This window comes from Rhinoraja longicauda, chromosome 8 (assembly GCF_053455715.1).
Source record: "Rhinoraja longicauda isolate Sanriku21f chromosome 8, sRhiLon1.1, whole genome shotgun sequence".
NCBI lineage: Eukaryota > Metazoa > Chordata > Chondrichthyes > Rajiformes > Arhynchobatidae > Rhinoraja > Rhinoraja longicauda.
The window spans coordinates 51,179,397-51,199,002 of NC_135960.1; the positions used below are offsets into that span (position 1 = coordinate 51,179,397).

At 40.1% G+C, this 19,606-nt stretch overlaps 1 protein-coding gene across 2 annotated transcripts in view; it reads right to left on the reverse strand.

Moving 5' to 3' along the window:
• slc25a12 (solute carrier family 25 member 12) overlaps positions 1–18,820 on the reverse strand; it is a 75,276-nt gene extending 56,456 nt beyond the window's left edge. The window contains exons 1-3 of one of the 2 annotated variants that reach the window (XM_078403939.1): positions 18,777–18,820; positions 18,006–18,059; positions 1,093–1,235 (exon numbers count right to left, since the gene is read on the reverse strand). In XM_078403939.1, the coding sequence (XP_078260065.1) occupies positions 1,093–1,235; positions 18,006–18,059; positions 18,777–18,788 (209 nt within the window). In that variant the 5' untranslated portion in view covers positions 18,789–18,820. Of the gene's footprint in view, positions 1–1,092; positions 1,236–18,005; positions 18,060–18,611; positions 18,704–18,776 lie in introns of those variants that run through there. The other variant, XM_078403940.1, reaches the window with a different exon arrangement.
• Between the last annotated feature and the right edge of the window lie 786 nt (positions 18,821–19,606).

Sequence of the window (19,606 nt, forward strand, 5' to 3'; positions counted from 1 at the left end):
CTGCACATGATTCAATCGGTTAAATGCTACATTCAATGTCATTTTAACCTCACCCCTGGAATTCGGCTCATAAGTGTAAATTTGAACAAATGGTGTAAAGATGCCAAGAACGAAGTTTCTTGGTAAAATCAAAAATTAACAGTATTCAATAGTAATGTTGACAAACCTTCCATTTGTATACAGATGACAAAGTATGCAGTCAATTGAGTCATTCCCGCATCCAATGATAATTGTTTAGCTTCTGTTTTACTGTTTTACTGTTTTCTGTTTCTGTTTTTACATCCCTTAATCAAGACGACTATTATTTTATCCTTATTCTATGTTTATCGTAAATGTATTCAAAAATGATTCTTCACTCAAGAAATCAAGGTAAATCAAGGTTGGACACCCACTAACTGATGAACACTAACAGTATGTTAAATAATGAAAACAAATTAATGACGAACAAAATACACACAATTTTTTAACTTTTCGAATTCAATGATCTTGATTGAGGGCGGATATTTGAGTATTATCACCTCAAAAATATGACAATTTTCATCATAAAATATGAACCATCGAGGCTTTTTTGTGTGTAAAAAAAAGTCTAGTCATAAAGAAAACATAACAAGGAGGTAGTTTGGTCATTTTTTAGTTCTTAAATAAGACAGATAATATATATTCCTCTGAAATGGTGAGAGATCAAAAAATATCCATTAACTCAACTCAACTCTCCTGAGAATTAAACGTGATCATTATAAATTCAGGTACCAGTTGAATCACATGTAATTTCTTTTGAAATTAATCCAAAAGCTTTCTGCAAAACAGATCACATTCTCTTTATTTATCAGAATATTTAAGTAAAACAGAAACATGAAAGAACATAATAATGTAAGCATCACATTTTATATTCTTTGCTGCAATTTGGTGTGATCATGCTCTTGTTTTTCATATGTTTTATAATAAACAATTGAACTTTTTGCTTTCATAGTAAGATCAGAGTTTAAATGGTTCAATATATCCATCCTCAAAAGTCTAGTGGTGCTTTTATGCAATGCTTTTAAGAAAACATTGAATGGTTTTCAGAAATCAACTATTAGCTTAGCATCTTACCCATCTTTAGTGTGGTCGGCCACCCCGGCAAGAAGTTTTACAGTGTTCGGGTTGAAGAGTGGATCTGTGTGCAATCCCAAATATTTCTGTACAAAATCTGTTGGAGTCATATACTGCTCCCCATCCTTGGTCACACTACAAAACTAAAAGAGAAGCAAAGTTATGATAGCAAGTAATTGTTGATGGCAAGAATCTAGAATTAGTGAAGCAACATTTAAAGTATTCTTATGCCCGAAATATTACTCATGGGACGTCAGCTCACATTTCCTGAATTAATCTCTGTACTACCTCATGAGAATGGCAATAATCAGATGTTCCTGCTAATTGTTCTGCAATTCAAGATCTTCAGAGATGAATGACTGGTTTTATATATATAGATTTAAGTATTATTTTCAACATAAAAATGCATGTAATATTTGCTGTTAAATACAGTTTTTCCCATTGTGATGAATCCAAATATTCTTTGTTGTAAAAAATCCAATTACTCTAAAAGTGCATTTAAATAGTGTCAATTTGTACGTTTATGCAATTAACTATATATCTACTTTTGTTATACAGATGGAATTGGCATTGCAGCTTATATATAAAAGAGGCAGCTCATAGAAACATAGAAAATAGGTGCAGGAGGCAACCATTCGGCCCTTCAAGCTAGCACCGCCATTCATTGTGATCATGGCTGATCATCCACAATCAGTAACCTGTGCCCAACTTCTCCCCATATCCCTTTATTCCACTAGCCCCCAGAGCTCTATCTAACTCTCTCTTAAATTCATCCAGTGATTTGGCCTCCACTGCCCTCTGTGGCAGAGAATTCCACAAATTCACAACTCTCTGGGTGAAAAGGTTCCTTCTTACCACAGTTTTAAATGCCCCCCCCCCCCTTTATTCTAAGACTGTGGCCCCTGGTTCTGGACTCGCCCAACATTGGGAACATTTTTCCTGCATCTAGCTTGTCTAGTCCTTTTATAATTTTATATGACTCTAAAATCCCCTCTCATCCTACTAAACTCCAGTGAATACAAGCCTAGTCTTTTCAATCTTTCCTCATACGACAGTCCCGACAGATCAGAAACTGAAGTTAATTTATGGATGATTTTGAATAAATAAATTTCAACTTCAGTTACCCTCAACATACATCACAGGGATACAAATTACAAGAACTGATTAAATAATTTAACAACCCTAGATAATTAAATAATTGTAATAGGATGTGAAGATTAGCAGCTTCAGCTACACTATCTTAATGCTAAATTTAACATACAGCATTTCTTTTGCTCTGCCAACATGCACATTAATAGCTTCACATAATTATACAGTAAGAACATTAACAGTCCAGCACATTTGGCACTTTTGTGGTGCCAAAAATCGCCGATTTTCCATACCATTTAATGTTATTTCTATCAATGCAAATGTTTTTAAGATATTGCATACTACTATAATAAATTTCAAAGTAAACCTGATAAGTTTAAAAGGAGTAGGTGAACCAGTTAGTTGGAAAGGAGCGGATGAACAGGGACCTGGTGAGTCAGGAAGGAGGTAGACACAAAATACTGGAGTAACTCAGCAGGGCAGGCAGCATCTCTGGAGAGAAGGAATGGGTGACATTTCAGGTCAAGACCCTTCTTCAGACCACCGGAAGGAGTCAGGAAGAAGTCTGGGAATCAGGTATCAGAGAGTAGGCAGGAAGTGTAGCAAACGTTAATATTTTTTTGTACATATTTGTTCATGGGGTGTAGATTGGCATGGTTGGCATTTAACATCACCTGAACTAAGTAACTTGCTAGGCTTTTGCAGAGGACTACTCACTGCCACCTCCATGGCTGACTCACAGAAGTGTTTAGCAGGAGAAATAGAATTTGTGGTTTTGACAGCAGTGGATTTTGGCAGGGATAGGAGGTATTGATACAGAATTCATGTTTAAAGAACCTGGAAGAATCCTCCCTCTGGCACTAGCTAGGCTGATAGGTTTTGCTGCCATTTGGGTGGGGATATGCTTCAACACGACAAACCTACAGTTTAGGATAAGTTTTGCAATTGTTGGAAAGAGATTAGCGATGCTTGGAGGAGATAATTTGTGGCACTGAGGGAATATTGTGAAGAGGGTGTTTGTGATCCTTTCAGCAACAAGGAATGAGACTGAATATTTAGCTGCCTTTGATTCAAGAGGATGGGAGAGAGAAATTCAGACATCAGTGTATTAATGAGGATGTGGTGTCAGAGGTGTCTCTTTCGGAGGAATCTTTGAACGGAGACCCCAGCAACACCATCAGGTGTACTTAGATGTAAATAGCACTATTTTGAAGATCGTTGGTGGAAATTAATAATCAGTCAATATTACAAAGAGATTATCTGGTTAGAATTGGATTGCTCTTTGTAGAGTCCATGACACTGGTATCTCTCTTAGCACATCCTGGGAACTAAAGCATTAAATGGAGTCAGGGCTATGAACCATTAGATATACTAATCAGCCAAACCATTATGACCTAATGTGCCAAAACATTATGACCATCTGCCTATTATGTTGTTGGTCCTCCGTGTGCAGCCCCATACGCAGCAGGGTGCGATGCACTGTATATTGTGACACATTCCTCCCTTGACCACCATTAAAATTTCCTGTGACTTGTGCCACAGTAGACCTTCTGTCGGTCGGACCACACGGGATAGCCTTCGTTGCCCTCGCGCATTGATGAGCTTTGGACGCCCAACACCCTGTCGCCTGTTTGTGGTTTGGCCCTCCTTGGACCACTGCGGTTGGTACTCACCACTACTGACCAGGAGCATCCCCATAAGCCTTGGCATTTCAGAGATGCTCTGACCCAGTCGTCTGGCCATAACAATTTGGTCCTTGTCAAAGTCGCTCAGGTCTTTACTCCTGCCCATTTCTCCTGCATCCAACACATCAACTTCAAGAACCGACTGTTCACTTGCTGCCTAATATATCCCACCCCTTGACAGGTGCCATTGTAACAAGATAATCAATGTTATTCACTTCGCCTGTCAGTGGTCATAACGTTTTGGCTGATGGTGTAAATATTATATGCATTACTGATAGCTCTTCCATGCTGGGAACCAATGCGATCCCATGTCATCCCCATTCCCACACACTGCTGTGTCAGAAACCTTGGTTTTGGTACCTGGCTATATGCCTTATAAACCACAACTTCTTTCTTTACTTCAAAGCAAAAGATTTTGTCATTATTTTGAGAATCACCTTCTGTCAGCAATCATTTTATTTGAAAATAAATTAAAGCCTGGTCTGTTCAGCTATGCAGTAAATATACAAATTATTAACTAAGACAAATCAAATATCAAGCCAAATTCCTTTTCCTCATGACTTCAAGGTCATAAATACAGGGAATATTACAGCAAATCAAATGAATAATTAACAGCTGAACTAGCGCCAAACCAAAGCTGTTAAAAGGATCCCAAAGTATTAAATTGTTCAATCATCATTGCTCTATGTCACGTGCAAACCTTAATCTAAACAGAACGAGATATATATATATATATATATATATATATATAATACATAGATTCTCATCATCACCTTATGCAGTCCCCCAGAAGAGAGGATGACATGTTTAGTTCCAGTTTAGGTGATTCTGCATGGTTAGGGCAGGGGTCCTGAAAGAAGAGGGCAGGGTGGATAGTTTGGGAGGTGGCACACTATTTAGGCCATTTATAATGAGCTTCTGTGCTCTACTACTCAAAAGGCCACAGCTTCTTATTTCCACCCCAAATTATTTGTTCCCCCTATTTTCAGCAGTCATAAAGGAGAAAGCACTCTATTTTGGCCAGGGATACCCAAATCAGCAATGATGTTACACTCTTTCCAAGTAGCTTTCAGAACACCCAAGAATTTTCTTTACAAAATTTCAGGATGCTCCTGTCCCTGCTTCTGGTGATACATAAAATGTACTATGATTGGAATATCTAACCAGTACCAACTGTAGTATTTCAAGAGTGTTTTATTGTCAAACCAGAACACCAACATTCTTACTTGCAGGAGCACAACGGGTTTGTAAGCATAGTACTCAGGACCATAATAAACAGAGAAAATCATTACATTTAAAAAAAAATCAATATAGTGTAAAAACAAAGCCCAAAGTCCCTAGTGCAATCAAGACAGCTCAGAATTTAGTTGGATTGTGACCATCTCGCCCTATCCATGTTTCTCATAATCTTACACATTTCATTTAGTCTCCAGTGTTTCAACACCTCCAGTGTTGCAGATAAAACAATCCAACTTTTTCCAATCTCTCATTATAGCAAATACAAATTTTGGTAAATCTCAAACATTACTCTCCTTACAATGAATATCACAACAAAATGCAAGCTGCTGTTTCGGTATCCCTGCAAAGTTGTGGCAAGTGGCTTGTGGTTTGTATCTGGAATGCACTGCCTGCAAATATGGTGCAGGTAGGTTTTAACGTGGCTTTAAAGGAGCATAAATACTTGAAAAGTTAAAAATTTGAAAGTTTGCAAAAACCAGATAATGGAACTAGGGAGCTGCTCTGCTAGACGGCAGGTGTGGAAACCTCCTTTTGTGTCCAAGGATCATTCACACCATGCTAAACTGTTCAGCAATGGAAAACCATCTCTGGTACTTCCTCAGAAAGTAAAGGTACTTCTTTCTATGTCTTATGATACTGCAAATTATATTTGCACGAGAATTAGTGACCATCACCACTAAATTAATGTGACAGACTTTAACAATATGCACTACACAAAATATGCTCTAAAGCCAATTTGTAGTTATGGTTATAAATACAATTAATTTGCACTAATAATAAATTTCAAGTTTTCAGATTTTAATTGGTGAAGACTTCAAAATTAATGTTACTTTTCCAATGTCATTTTTCTTTCTCGAGTCTTCTTAATGCAATCTTCCTTTCCTTCACTTGCTCTTTATCTGATCAGCACTGAAATCACTTGTTCGAATTGACTCTCCTTTGTCAATATATAGTTTAAGGAGATATTAATTGCTTAACATTCACTCACATCCAAAATCCCCACTTTTCGCTGTTGTGACAATTTCAACTCATATTTCACCAGAATGTCTGGCAAAAAAAAGTTTAAAATTTAGATATGCAAGGGCAAGTTGAATCAACATTTTATTAGACTTCTTCCTGTAGTAAATGGTAGACCATTAAAATTAATTACCAATGATATAAACATGTCCCTGTGAATATCCAAATACCACAAATCTAAAAAAAAAGTTAAATTTGTCAAACTATGGAAAAAGAGAACATTGGGATAAACAAGACTGCTCTTAACTGCCGTCACAACTACAAAAAGCCAATTGTCTTTCTTCAGTGCTTAATGAAATTGCTATTATATAATAATCATTGATCATCACCAGAAAATGAATGCGACAGACCTGTCGCAATATGCATAACATAAATCTCCATAAGCATTTCAGAAGCTCGTTTTTAATTAGTATTTATCGTTTTAACCATAAACATTACATATCTGAATAGACACACAGAAGGATAAACAATGCCAGTAAACCAGCAGGACACAAAAAGCTGGAGTAACTCAGCAGGACAGGCAGCATCTCTGGAAAGAAGGAATGGGAGACGTTTCGGGTGGAGACCCTTTTTCAGACCAGCAATCATTCCCTTGCTAGTCAATAATCATAGAACAGAAAAGTACAGCACGGGAACAGGCCCTCCAGCCCATAATGTCTGTGCCGTACATGATGCCAGGATAAACTAATCCCAATTGCCTGCACATGATCCATATCCATCCACTCCCTGCATATCCATGTGCCAACTGAAAGTCTCCACCACCACCCCTGGCTGCAATCGTGTTCTGGCACTCACTATCCTCAATGTCACAAACTTGCACTCCACATCTCCTTTGAGTTGCATCCATCTCAGCTGAAGGCCCAGCCCTCTAGTTTTTGATATTTCCACCCTGGGAAAAAGGTTCTACCCTACATTTCCTCTTATAATTTTGTATACCTCAACCTCCAGCATTCCAGAGAAAACAATTCAATTCTATGCAAACTCACCTCTTGGTGAATACCCTCAAATTCAAGCATCATTCTGGTGGACCCAGACCTCCCAACATTTGACTTTACAAATTCACAATTTTGATGTCCAAAATTCAGAATTTTACATCAAAATTCATAATATAGCGCATAATTCAACTTTTCAGTTAAAAACGTATGCATGCCAAATGCGCATACGCGTTACGCTACATTCATGTGTGAAAAATGACTATTATTTCCAACAGTCTGTAGTTCTTGGGGCAACATGTACAATGTCAGGCCTAGGAGCCAGCGCTGCCGTCGCAGCTGCGGCTTGCCTGCAGTCCGTCTGTCTTTTGTGTTTTTTGTTGTTTTTGTCTGAATTGTAGTTTTAATATGATGTAGTGTTGTATGTTATGTTTTGGGGGGGTGGGAGGGAACGGGAACTGTAACATTCTCTCTCCCGAACGGAGACGCGACCTTTGTTCTGTGTCGTGTCTCCGTTCCCGTTGCGGCCTACCACCGGCCATGCACCTGGGACCACCTGGGGCTCTGGTTTGCAGAGCCCGTGGCCTGGACTCACCACCTGCGGCGCTGGCTGCCTGCGAATGCTGCGGGAACAGCTGCGACTCGTCTCCGGAGGCTCCGGCGCGGGCTGCGTGGACGTCGGAAGCTCGCAGGCCCCTGGATGGGGGCCGACATCGGGAGCTCCGGCAGCGGCAGAGGCAGCGTGTTCGCCCGCCCCGAATCGCGGGGCTTGGGTCGGCCCGCCACGGACCTTTCACCATCCGGCGCGGCCTGAAATAGGCCGCGGGATTTTTCACCGCCCAGCGGGGGCTTCAATATCGGGAGCCCCGACCGCCCCGACGTGGCAACTACAACAGCCTGACCGCAGGACAAGACGGCAGGGAAGAGAAAAGACATTGTGGCCTTCCATCACAGTGAGGAGGGACTGGAGGAGACTCACTGTGATGGATGTTTCTTTTTGTTTGGTGTTAGTTGTGATTGTATGTGTTATTGCATTTTTATTGATTAATCTTATTGGTCTTATTGTTCAACTGCGGGTAATGTTTCATTTTACTACACATTTATGTGTATGTAACAAATAAACGACTATTGACTATTGACTATTGATATTGATCATGAGTATATTCTGCTATTTATAGAAAGGTTATTGAACAGATACTTTTTACAATACAAAGGAAAAAATTGTTTTGTTTTGTCTTTTCTATTTTGCTTTTTCCTTACACATCCCAATTCTCTTGGCATTGAATAAAAGAACAATGGTCATAAAATGTATGACTATGTTATGAAGAAAGAGTTGATATATACAACTCGACTAAGCATACGGAAGTACTTGAAGTAAATTTGCACATTAGTTGATAAACTTTCCACCAAATTTGGAAGGGTTGGTAGGGGTGTGAACCACCACTGCACCCTCTCCATCCTTCCTGTAATGGGGTGACTGGAACTACACAAAATATTCCAAAAACGCAGCCTAATCAAGGTTCCTTAAAGCTGCATCACGACTTCCTGATTCTTATACTCAATGCCCCGAATAATAAAGTGAACCAGATACCTACTTCCCACTCTATCTACTTGTGCTGCCACTTTTATGGAGCTACTAGACCAAGTGGACCCATTGGGCCCAAACCTCTCCTGCATTGGGGCAGCACCCTCTCCTCCCTCCTCAAGTCCTCCCTCCTCCTCCCCCCCTCCCTCCCCCCTCCTCCTTCCCTAGGAGATAGATTTAAACTTTAAAATGTGAATAACTTAAAAAATATAACACCGATTTCAATGAAACGTCTTCCATTAGCAAACGTCTGTACACTTTGAGCCTCCGTCACAGTCTACATCTACACCAATCTTGGTGCTGTTGGCAAACTTACTAACCAACTTACCTACAATTAATGTTCAAATCATTTATATATATATCACAAACAGAGGTCCCAGCACAGAACCTGGGGGAACTCCACTGATCACAGTCCTCCAGTTTGAATACTGCCCTTCGAGCAAAATCCTCTGACTTCTATCAGTAAGTCATTTCTGAATCCATACAACCAAGTTACTGTGGACCCTTTGCATTTTAATCTTCTGGATCTGCCTACCATGTGGGACTTTATGAAATGCCTTACTAAAATCCAGGTAGACAACATTCACCGCCCTAACCTTATCGATCACCTTCAACACCTCCTCAATAAAACTATGCTGCAAACAAAGCCCATGCTGACCATCCATAATTAGCCCATTCCCTTCCATATGGGAGTAAATCAAAGAATACATTCGCAACTTTTAAGATTTATTTTGCAATGCATTATTTCAATGGAGATATATTCAAAGATTTTTCAACTGTTAAAAACTTTAAAACTTTTCAGATTCTCTCTTTCCTCCTAAACTGCAATTGCAGTGGCATAGGGAAATTAGTTACTGCCAATGTCATTAAACATCTTACCAACCAACTGCAATTTTAGCTGCAGGTAGCAGTGCCAAGTTATCAGCCTCCCCAAAATCAACTAAGTTTCTTTAACATGGTACCATTCACATTCATCCAGTTTAGCAGATCAGTTGCATTTAAAGCCATACTAACCAAATTTCATTAACCATGCCACAAGGCTATGGCAACATTTAATGAAAAAAAAGTGCTTACATTTCTTATTTTGCATGAATATGTTTACACTTTTCCAGTGAAAATAAAAGACTGAAGAGAAACCTTTTCCATCTGATCAAGAGTTAATTTTTACCACATGCTGAACTGACTTCAGCAACTTCCAAACAATGCTAAACATGTACCAGGCATGTGCACTTCTACTATGCAATAGATTTTGCCTTGTGCTACGCTAGAACAAAGCACAGCCAAACAGCTAGAGGTTCAATATTGTTAGATGAACTTAGGCCACATGCAATTAGCTGGATGCAGCTGAGCTTGCAAACTCTGCTTGAACCCAAATTAAATCAGCATGCCTAACATAAGAGTAACATTAAAGTAGCACAACTGGTAGAACTCCAGTTGTGGCGATCTGGATTCAGTCTTTAGCTGGGTGTAGTCTGTATGGAGTTTGCACATTCATGTTCAAGTTTCCTTTCACCAATGTAAATTGTTCTTTGTGTGTAGGTAAGTGGAGGGATCTGCAGGAGATGATGGGAATATGGAGAAGTTTTTTTTAAAAATGGGATTAAGGTAGGATTACTGTGAATGGCTGTTTAATGGTTGGTGTGTACTCAGTGGGTCTAAAGCCTTTAACTCTATGACTAACTAATCACGGCAATAGCCCAACCTCACTTGAATTTCAGAAGAACTTACCAATTGTTTCAACTTCATATGCTTCAACTTAGTCATTAAATTTCCAGCTATTAAAATTTAACAGAAAATACTACATCCCACAGACCTTTGTATAAGTCAGAAGTTATGCAATCAAAAACAGAAGTGCTAGTGTGCACCTGTAAATTTACTATTCAACGCAATGAGAGCCCCAACACAAAGACCAGTGGGCTTAAAGTGAGATCAGTGGGCTTAAAGAATGCATACATAAGTGCAAGTTTTACGCAGGTTGCCTATTATGTAAATCGTGGAGTGCCTTCACTCACTGCGGTGCTATTGCTCACTCTGAAAACAGTTGGATCCAAAGCTGTTTTTTAATGCTGCGTCACAATTACAATCAACTTTGTTTCTTCCATTGTGAAATAGAAGAAAAATAAGCATGGCACGGAAGACCTGCCAGTCAAAATTTTCAAGTGATGCAATTGAACTCAGGAATGGTTGTTATGGGGTTTTAGGGTGGAAAAATTAAAGTTGACTTTTAACTATGACACAGCATAAATAAATAAACAACGTTATGAAACTGAACTAGGGTTTAAATCCAGAGCATGACACCAGGAAAATTACTTTTGCTTCCTTCTATAATTTAATGAAACAGAGAAATACAGCATGGAAACAGGCCATTCGGCACGGAGTCCACAGTGACCATCAATCTCCCATAAATCCTTTTTTTTGCCCACACCACATTCTCATCAACTATCCCATTGATACCACCACTTACCAACACAAGATGCTGGAAGAAACCAGAGTACCCAGAGGAAACCCACCAAGTCATAGGGGAAAACTAGCAAACTCCACGCAGACAGCACCCAGAGGTCAGGATTGAAGCAGAGGCTCAACTAGCTCTGGTATTATGCTGCCAGATTAAAAGAACAAGGATGAAACAGGAGAGATGAACAAATAATTTGTGTGATGACCAACAAGTAATATAGCCAACAAGAAATTTCATGAGAAGCTAAGAAAATGTGAATGCCAAATATAGAATGCTTCACAAATTCGCATTAAAATCTTGTGCAGCAACCTTATCGTATCATAGTCAGATGGATACAGTGTGGAAACAAGCCCTTTGGCCTAACTTGTCCACAACATGTTCCAGCTGCACTCGTCCCATCTGCCTGCGTTTGGTCCATATCCATCGAAACCTGTCCAACCCATGTACCTGTCTAACTGTTTCTTAAATGTTAGGATAGTCTCAGCCTTAATTACCTCCTCTGGCAGCTTGTTCCATACAACCACCACCCTTGCATGAAAAAGTTACCCCTCAGATTCCTATTAAATCTTTTTCCCTTCACCTTAAACCTATGTCCTCTGGTCCTCGATTCACCTACTCTGGGCAAGAGAGTCTGTGTATATTCCTGACCTATTCTGCTCATGATTTGATACATCTCTATTAAATCACTCCTTATCCTCCTGCGCTCCCGGGAATAGAGTCTCAGTCTACTCAACTTCTCCTTATACCTCATCTAGTCCTGGCAACATCCTCGTAAATCATTTCAATTTTAGTATATGCACCACCTTCTCATTCACTAATAGAGTAAACTTTGCTTTTTAACCAGGGCTTGTTTCAAAATTCAATTGAGACAGAATGAAAGACTCCACGAATCTCATTCCCAGGAAAGAAGATTGGCTCTCTGCATTCACCCATATTATTCAATCATTTCATTGATGGTACGTTTCAAGATATTGTAAATGCTTGAATATGAGGAACTTTAAGGGATATATTGCAATTCCTCTCCTCATAGATGTCAGAGCCATTTGCATGATCACTGCGATCCAGAGGTCAACTCACAGATTGAAGGACTAAACCATGGTGTAAGGTAGTGGTGCCATTTTGTGTGGCCCTGGAAAGATTCCTGGCGGTATTCATAACACTGATTTATATAAGCACCAGCTGGTCCAAGGTGACTTCAACAGCTTGGATAACAACTGCCAATCCTTTTCATCTGACTTCAAGGTAGCTTCCAGAGCCCAAGACAAGCTGAGATCATAACATTAAATCAGAATCTAGAGATCTGTTTCAAGAACAATTCCTCTGCAAATGAACATCTTTCAGAAATATGCAAGATCCAAGAGCAATGATGCTGCACGACTGCAGAAAAAGATTTGAACCTCTTGCAACCGGTTGCTTATTTTGCACCACGTAAAATGAATTATTTTGCACGTATCTATTTTGTGAAGCCCATCAAGAAAATACAGGCACCTCACGTTTTACAATGGTGCTATGTTCATGAAAAGCAGCGCATAATTTGAAAACACGCAAATTAAACATTTACATTTAAACAGGTGTAAATTTGAAGGAGTTATTTTAAAACTACAGTGCATAAATCAAGTTTGGGTATTTATTAAACAGGAGCATTATTTCAAAAATGCACAAATCAAACACACGTAAAATGCGAGGTGCCCATACTTGGATTAAGCATTTGAAAATTAGCATACGAGAACGCACAGAGGCCAGACGAGCATAGTGGCCAATTTCCAAATGTGTAGGTTTATCATTTAGCAGAAACATTTCAACTGTTGGTCAACCAGTTGGTCAAACTCCTTTTAGCTTTGAATAGTCTAATACACTAATTAAAGGGCAGGAAATAATAGTTTAAAAGATTGTACACTAACGTTAAATGTTTCAGTTACCATCTTAATTGAATGAAGGAGAATCACTGCAGATTCAGACCTGGGAAGTGGAACTGCCAAGAATTAGAAGACATGGAGAGATAAGTTTGATCAATTCTAGACTGGTAACATGGTATTAGCTTGAATCGTCTGGAACCACAGAAACGTACAGCACAGAAATGGATCTTTATGACCCACCTGGTCCATGACGACTAATGCCTTTCTACAGTACCCCTTTATCCCCACATTCAGCCTGTATCCCTCTACTCCCTTCCTATCCACATATTTAGCCAAATGCCTTGTGTTGTAATAATATCTGCCTCCATTGCCTTCTCCGACACCTGGTTCAATTCTCACCACCTCAGAAAAAAAAAATACCCATTAGATTCCCTTTCACCTTCAACCTGTGCCCTCGAGTTCTATACTTCCCAAATCCCGGGAGAAAAAAATACTGATGATCTCTGCCACTCATACTTTTGTAAACCTCTATCTGGTCACCCGTCAACCTCCTACATTCCAGTGAGAGTAAACCGAGCCAATCAAATCTGTCCTTATAGCTATAGTCTTTTTGTTTAGACAGGGGAGGTCCAGAACCAGAGGGCACAGGTTTAAAGCCAGAAAGGAGAAATTAATAGATCTAATGGGTACATTTTTCACTCAGAGTGGTGATTATCTAAAGCACTGTCAGAGATGGCGGGAGAGGCAGATATAATTACAACATTTAAGAAGCATTTTGATAGGTACTTGGATATGAAAGGCATAAAGAGATACAGGCCAAATGCACACAAATGGGATTAGCGAAGACATGCATCACAGTGGCAGCACAGCTAGTGGAGCAGCTGCCTCACAGTGCCAGAGACCAGTGATCAATCCTGACCTCGGGTGCTGCCTGTGTGGAGTTTGCACATTCTTCCTGTGACCGTGTGGGTTTCCTTTGGGTGCTCGGGATTCCTCCCACATCCCAAAGACATGCATGTTTGTCGGTTAATTGGCCTCTGTAAATCACCCCTAATGTGTCAGGAGTGGATGCGAAAGTGGGATAACTAGAACTAGTGTGAACAGGTGATGAAAGGTTGCCTTGGACTAGGTGAGCCAAAGGGCCTGTTTCCATGCTGTATCTCTAAATTAAATTAAATCAGCATAGAAAAGGTGACTGAAAGAGCTCATTTCTGTGCAGCAGGATACAATGAGAATTTAGCAGAACCAAGTCATCAGTCCAAGGACAGATTAGAAACATAGAAAATAGGTGCAGGAGTATGCCATTTGACCCTTCAAGCCAGCACCACCATTCAATATGATCATGGCTGATCATCCAAAATCAGTACCCCGTTCCCACTTTCTCCCCATAATCCCTCGATTCCGTTAGCCCTAAAAGCCATTTCTAACTCTCTCATGAATACATCCAGTGAATTGGCGCCCACGGCCTTCTGTGGCAAAGAATTCTACAGATTCACAACTCTCTGGGTGAAAACGTTTTTTCTCATCTCAGTCCTAAATGACTTACCCCTTATTCTTAAACTGTGACATCTGGTTCTGGACTTCCCCAACACAGGGAACATTTTTACTGATTGATCAATCGCATCCCAGTACACAATTAATCACTACCCAACCAACCTGTATCAAAGAAAAAGATAAACCTGTTATCAAATATTGGAATTCCTTCCAACCAAATCCAGCTAACAGATAATCAGTCTTTTCCCTGGGTACATATTCCAAAAAGGCACAGCTTGAAGATGAAAGGGGAGGTATAAAGGAGCACATTTCTTTTTGTGTTTATACATAGAATGGTAGATGCCTGGAATGAATTGTCAGGCAGTGTGTGGTGGAAGCAGAACCTGGTAGTGACATTCAAGAGAATTCAGAAAAGAACATGAACATGCAGGGAGTGAGGGGCTGTGTACAGATGATGTTAATAAAGTCATATGGAGTCATAACTGTTAATTGAGTCATAACTGTTCATTTATCCTCAATTTTATCTCTAACAAATTAGCTATAAGATGGTGCCTTATAAAGTTAAAGACATGAGGAATAAGCAAGTTCAAATGCAAATCCTCGAACATCAGCTAGACCTTGGCAATCTGAAGAATCTTCATTCATTATTAATTTCTGTGCATAAACATTCAGGCTACTACATATCTATAAACTCGTGGATTTTAACCTCCAATAAATGTCTTGTTCTGCAGTTGCACTTTACCTAAACCAAGTCAGCTAAATTAGGCTAGCCTTTTTATAAATCTATATTTCCTGCCCCTTTCCATGTATATTCCTCCCTCTGGCTTTATATTTCACTTCTCTTACCTCCTTAAGGCCTCTAGCCTTTGCCACTTACTCCACCCATCTGCCAATTAAACTCACCTCACATTTATTTGCCAGGCTTTGCCCTGTCCCCATCTTTTTTCTAGCTTTTCCCCACCCCTGCCAATCAGTCTGAAGAAGGGTCCCGCCCTCAACCAATGCTGATCCATTTCCTATACAAATGTTGCCAGACCCACTGAGTTACTCAGCACTTGATGTTTTGCTCAAGATTCCAGCAACTGCAGTTCCTTGTGTCTCTATTGCCTGACTATCTTGTCTTTCCAAATAACTATCATTTGTAGTCTCCTGAAAGTTATCTAGTCTAAAGTCACCCAGACTATCCTCACTATCCTGTGGGATAATTCTCAATATAATTTTTTGAAATTATAGTTAGAAGTGCCATTAATTTACCAACAATTAACAACTTTAATCTTTAATTTTCTTATCCTCTTTACTCACCCATCCATCATCCTCCCTATTAGTAGTCCTGTTGAACATCATCACTATTTTCACGTTATAGTAGAATTATGCCATTTGGCCCATGTTTTGGCTGATCTCTGCCTCCTAATCCCATTTTCCTGCCTCCCCCCCCCCCAACCCTCGACACCCATTCTAATCAAGAACGTCTTTCTCTGCCATAAAAATATCCACTGACTTGGCCTCCACAGCCCTCTGTGGCAATGAGTTCTACAGATTAACTACCCTCTGACTAAAGAAGTCCCTCCTCACCTCCTTTCTAAAAGAGTACCCTTTAATTCTGAGGCTGTGACCTCTGGTCGTAGACTCTCCCACCAGTTGAAACATCCTTTCCACATCCACTCTATACCTTTCATTATTCAGTAAGTTTCAATGAGGTTCTCTCTCTCCCCCCTCCCCCCCCCTCCCCTCCCTCAACCTTCTAAACTCCAGTGAGAAGAGGCCTAGTGTTGTCAAATGCTCATCATATGCTAATCCACTCATTCCTGGATTCATTCTTGTAAACCTCCTCTGGACCCTCTCCAGACCCAGCACATCCCTCCTCAGATATAGGGCCCATATTTGCTCACAGTACATTTTTCTTACTATAAAATACATTTCTCCAGCCCCCAGAGTTTCTATTTGTTTTTGAATTTATGTTCCAAATGCGTCAGCAAGGAAATAATAAAAACATTGAAGTACTTGAGCCTTAGGCGTGCAGCATAGGTTTACTAGGTTAATTCCCGGAATGGCGGGACTGTCATATATTGAAAGACTGGAGCGACTAGGCTTGTATACACTGGAATTTAGAAGGATGAGAGGAGATCTTATCGAAACGTATAAGATTATTAAGGGGTTGGACACGTTAGAGGCAGGAAACATGTTCCCAATGTTGTGGGAGTCCAGAACAAGGGGCCACAGTTTAAGAATAAGGGGTAGGCCATTTAGAACTGAGATGCACGGTAGCGCAGCGGTAGAGTTGCTGCTTTACAGCGAATGCAGCGCCGGAGACTCAGGTTCGATCCTGACTACGGGTGCTGCACTGTAAGGAGTTTGTACGTTCTCCCCGTGACCTGCGTGGGTTTACTCCGAGATCTTCGGTTTCCTCCCACACTCCAAAGACGTACAGGTATGTAGGTTAATTGGCTGGGTAAATGTAAAAATTGTCCCTAGTGGGTGTAGGATAGTGTTAATGTACGGGGATCACTGGGCGGCACGGACTTGGAGGGCCGAAAAGGCCTGTTTCCGGCTGTATGTATATGATATGATATGATATGATATGAGGAAAAACTTTTTCAGTCAGAGAGTTGTGAATCTGTGGAATTCTCTGCCTCAGAAGGCAGTGGAGGCCAATTCTCTGAATGCATTCAAGAGAGAGCTTGATAGAGCTCTTAAGGATAGCGGAGTCAGGGGGTATGGGGAGAAGGCAGGAACGGGGTACTGATTGAGAATGATCAGCTAATCGAAGGGCCAAATGGCCTCCTCCTGCACCTATTGTCTATTGTCTATTAAAGGAGATAATTGAAACATTATTAGTTTAGATTGGTTCTAATTACAGAAAATCCACAGCTATAAAATCAAATTGTGTACTGGAAAAAATGGTAACTGCCAGCTTAAAACTTGGGTCACAGACTACTTTCTCAGACTATGTTAAAATCCTGGAACAGTCATCTGAAAGCATCAGTACAGCTAAAAGTCTCAGATTTTAAAGTTGTTAAACGTCATGCTTCGTGAAGGGTACAAAATAAAATGACTTTTCCTATATTTAGATTCCAATCAACTAAGTTTACTACAAAGAAGTCATGATTGCTGACTCGGATTTGCAAATGCTTTTTTTTCTGATTGGAGCTGAACAGAAAGGAAAGACACAAATAGCAAAAAACTACTTCCTACTAAAACATATTTTACAACTTTTAAATACACTAAAAAGAATCATTTCTATAAAACACAATATTAAAGCTTAAAGATTGTGACATCTAATTAAATAAAAACCAAATTACCGAGTGACACAACCTACAAGAATCATTAAGAAAGTTGAATTTATCCACATGTCCAATTCACAAGTCTAGACCACGGTATTGGCACAAATATAATAAAAACTGAACGTATACCAAGATTTAAAAGGATTTTATCATTTCAGAATAAAGGAGAATTATCTGTACAGTTTCCACGTTATCCCCAAATGTGAAACCACCACTATATGGTAGTAGCTACATTACAAAGTATGGTTTATTAAACAAGTTCCATAAACACTTCAATTACCTTCAAAAATACAGCCTTTAATTCGCTGGCCTCTGCCCTTTTTGTTGACTGCACCTAAAATAAAATTGGTATACAACTGTCAATAAGAATTTAAGTTTAACAAATAAACATAATAAAAGTGGGGTCAATTATATTGTCGTGCTGCATTTCACAATATTTATTTGGAGTACTTCACCGTCCTAGAACAACAGATTGCCTTCAAACTAATTATCTATCACCCATGATATGTAACTAACAACCGGATCTAGAAATTAATGGTGGTCTTTTTTACGAAAGGTTTCACAAATGATCCTTTATCAATCACATCCCTTTTAAAAATAATACACGTACCACCAAATGCACTAATCTAAATTAAGAAACAGGGGTCTGGTTGTCCCTCCGACAGCTGAAAGACATTTCTCTCTATCCACTCAGACCCGTACATGCAACGTTTTAAGAACGTTGTAACAGTTCGCTGCTGGAAGGACAAAATATCGTTACATCAAAAACAAAACAGGCAATAAAATGACTTTGCGTTAAGACATTGTAACATTAATGACTCCATTTACAATTATTTTAAAGATAATTCAAGGCCAGTCGGGCGCAAGGCCTGTAAACGATAATCACCAGCAAGATAGAAAAACATCATGAACATTCTCTTTTTATTTCTAAAAATCATATCTGGCTTTACAACGCAATCAGCCTCATCAATGCAGAAGATTAGCCCGCACGTTATTCGCTTGCAACTATAGTAAAAAGCTAATATGCTAGAGTTAGTCTCAGTTGTGTCACCTTGACCGCCATGCTGCAGCTGTGATGTCACGGGAGGCTGCGACGCGGCCACGCGAGCGTCGGGAGGTCAGGGGTCGAGCTGTCACTCAAGCAGCGGCGCCCGGATCCGGCGACTGCACCTTGCCCGTGCTTGTCCCCAGCACCTTGCACCAGGCGTGCTGTGGGCAGTATTCTGTCAACTGTGCAAAATAACAAAGCAACACAATTGATGTATTAGATTTGCTGTCAACTCGGGTTGAGCTTTCTGCAAGATATCTCTTTTTGCATCTCGCATAAAACATCTCCTCACTGTTATTGTACTCTTGAACGGACCTCTCATATGGAACGTAGCACAGGAACATGCCCTTCGGCCCACAATGTTTTACTCCGAACATGATTCCTCGTGTTCTCACTACCTCAACTGCCTGCAAGTTGTGTAGGAAAATAACTGCAGATGCTGGTACATAGGAAAATAACTGCAGATGCTGGTACATAGGAAAATAACTGCAGATGCAGATGCTGGTCTGAAGAAGGGTCTCGACCCCAAACGTCACCCATTCCTTCTCTCTTAGATTCTGCCTGACCTGCTGAGTTTCTCCAGCATTTTGTGATACCTTCAACTGCCTACACATGAGCCGCATTCCTCATATGCTGCCATATGCCTATCTAAAAACTTCTTGAACGCCACTATCTACCAGCCTTCGCCACCACCCCTGGCAATGCGTTCCAGGCCCCTACCGCTCTGTGTTAAAAACATGTCATACATTGTGGAAACAGGCTCTTCGGCCCAACGTGCCCATGCCGACCAACAGGCCCCATTTACACGAGTCCCATGTGACTGTGCTTGTCCC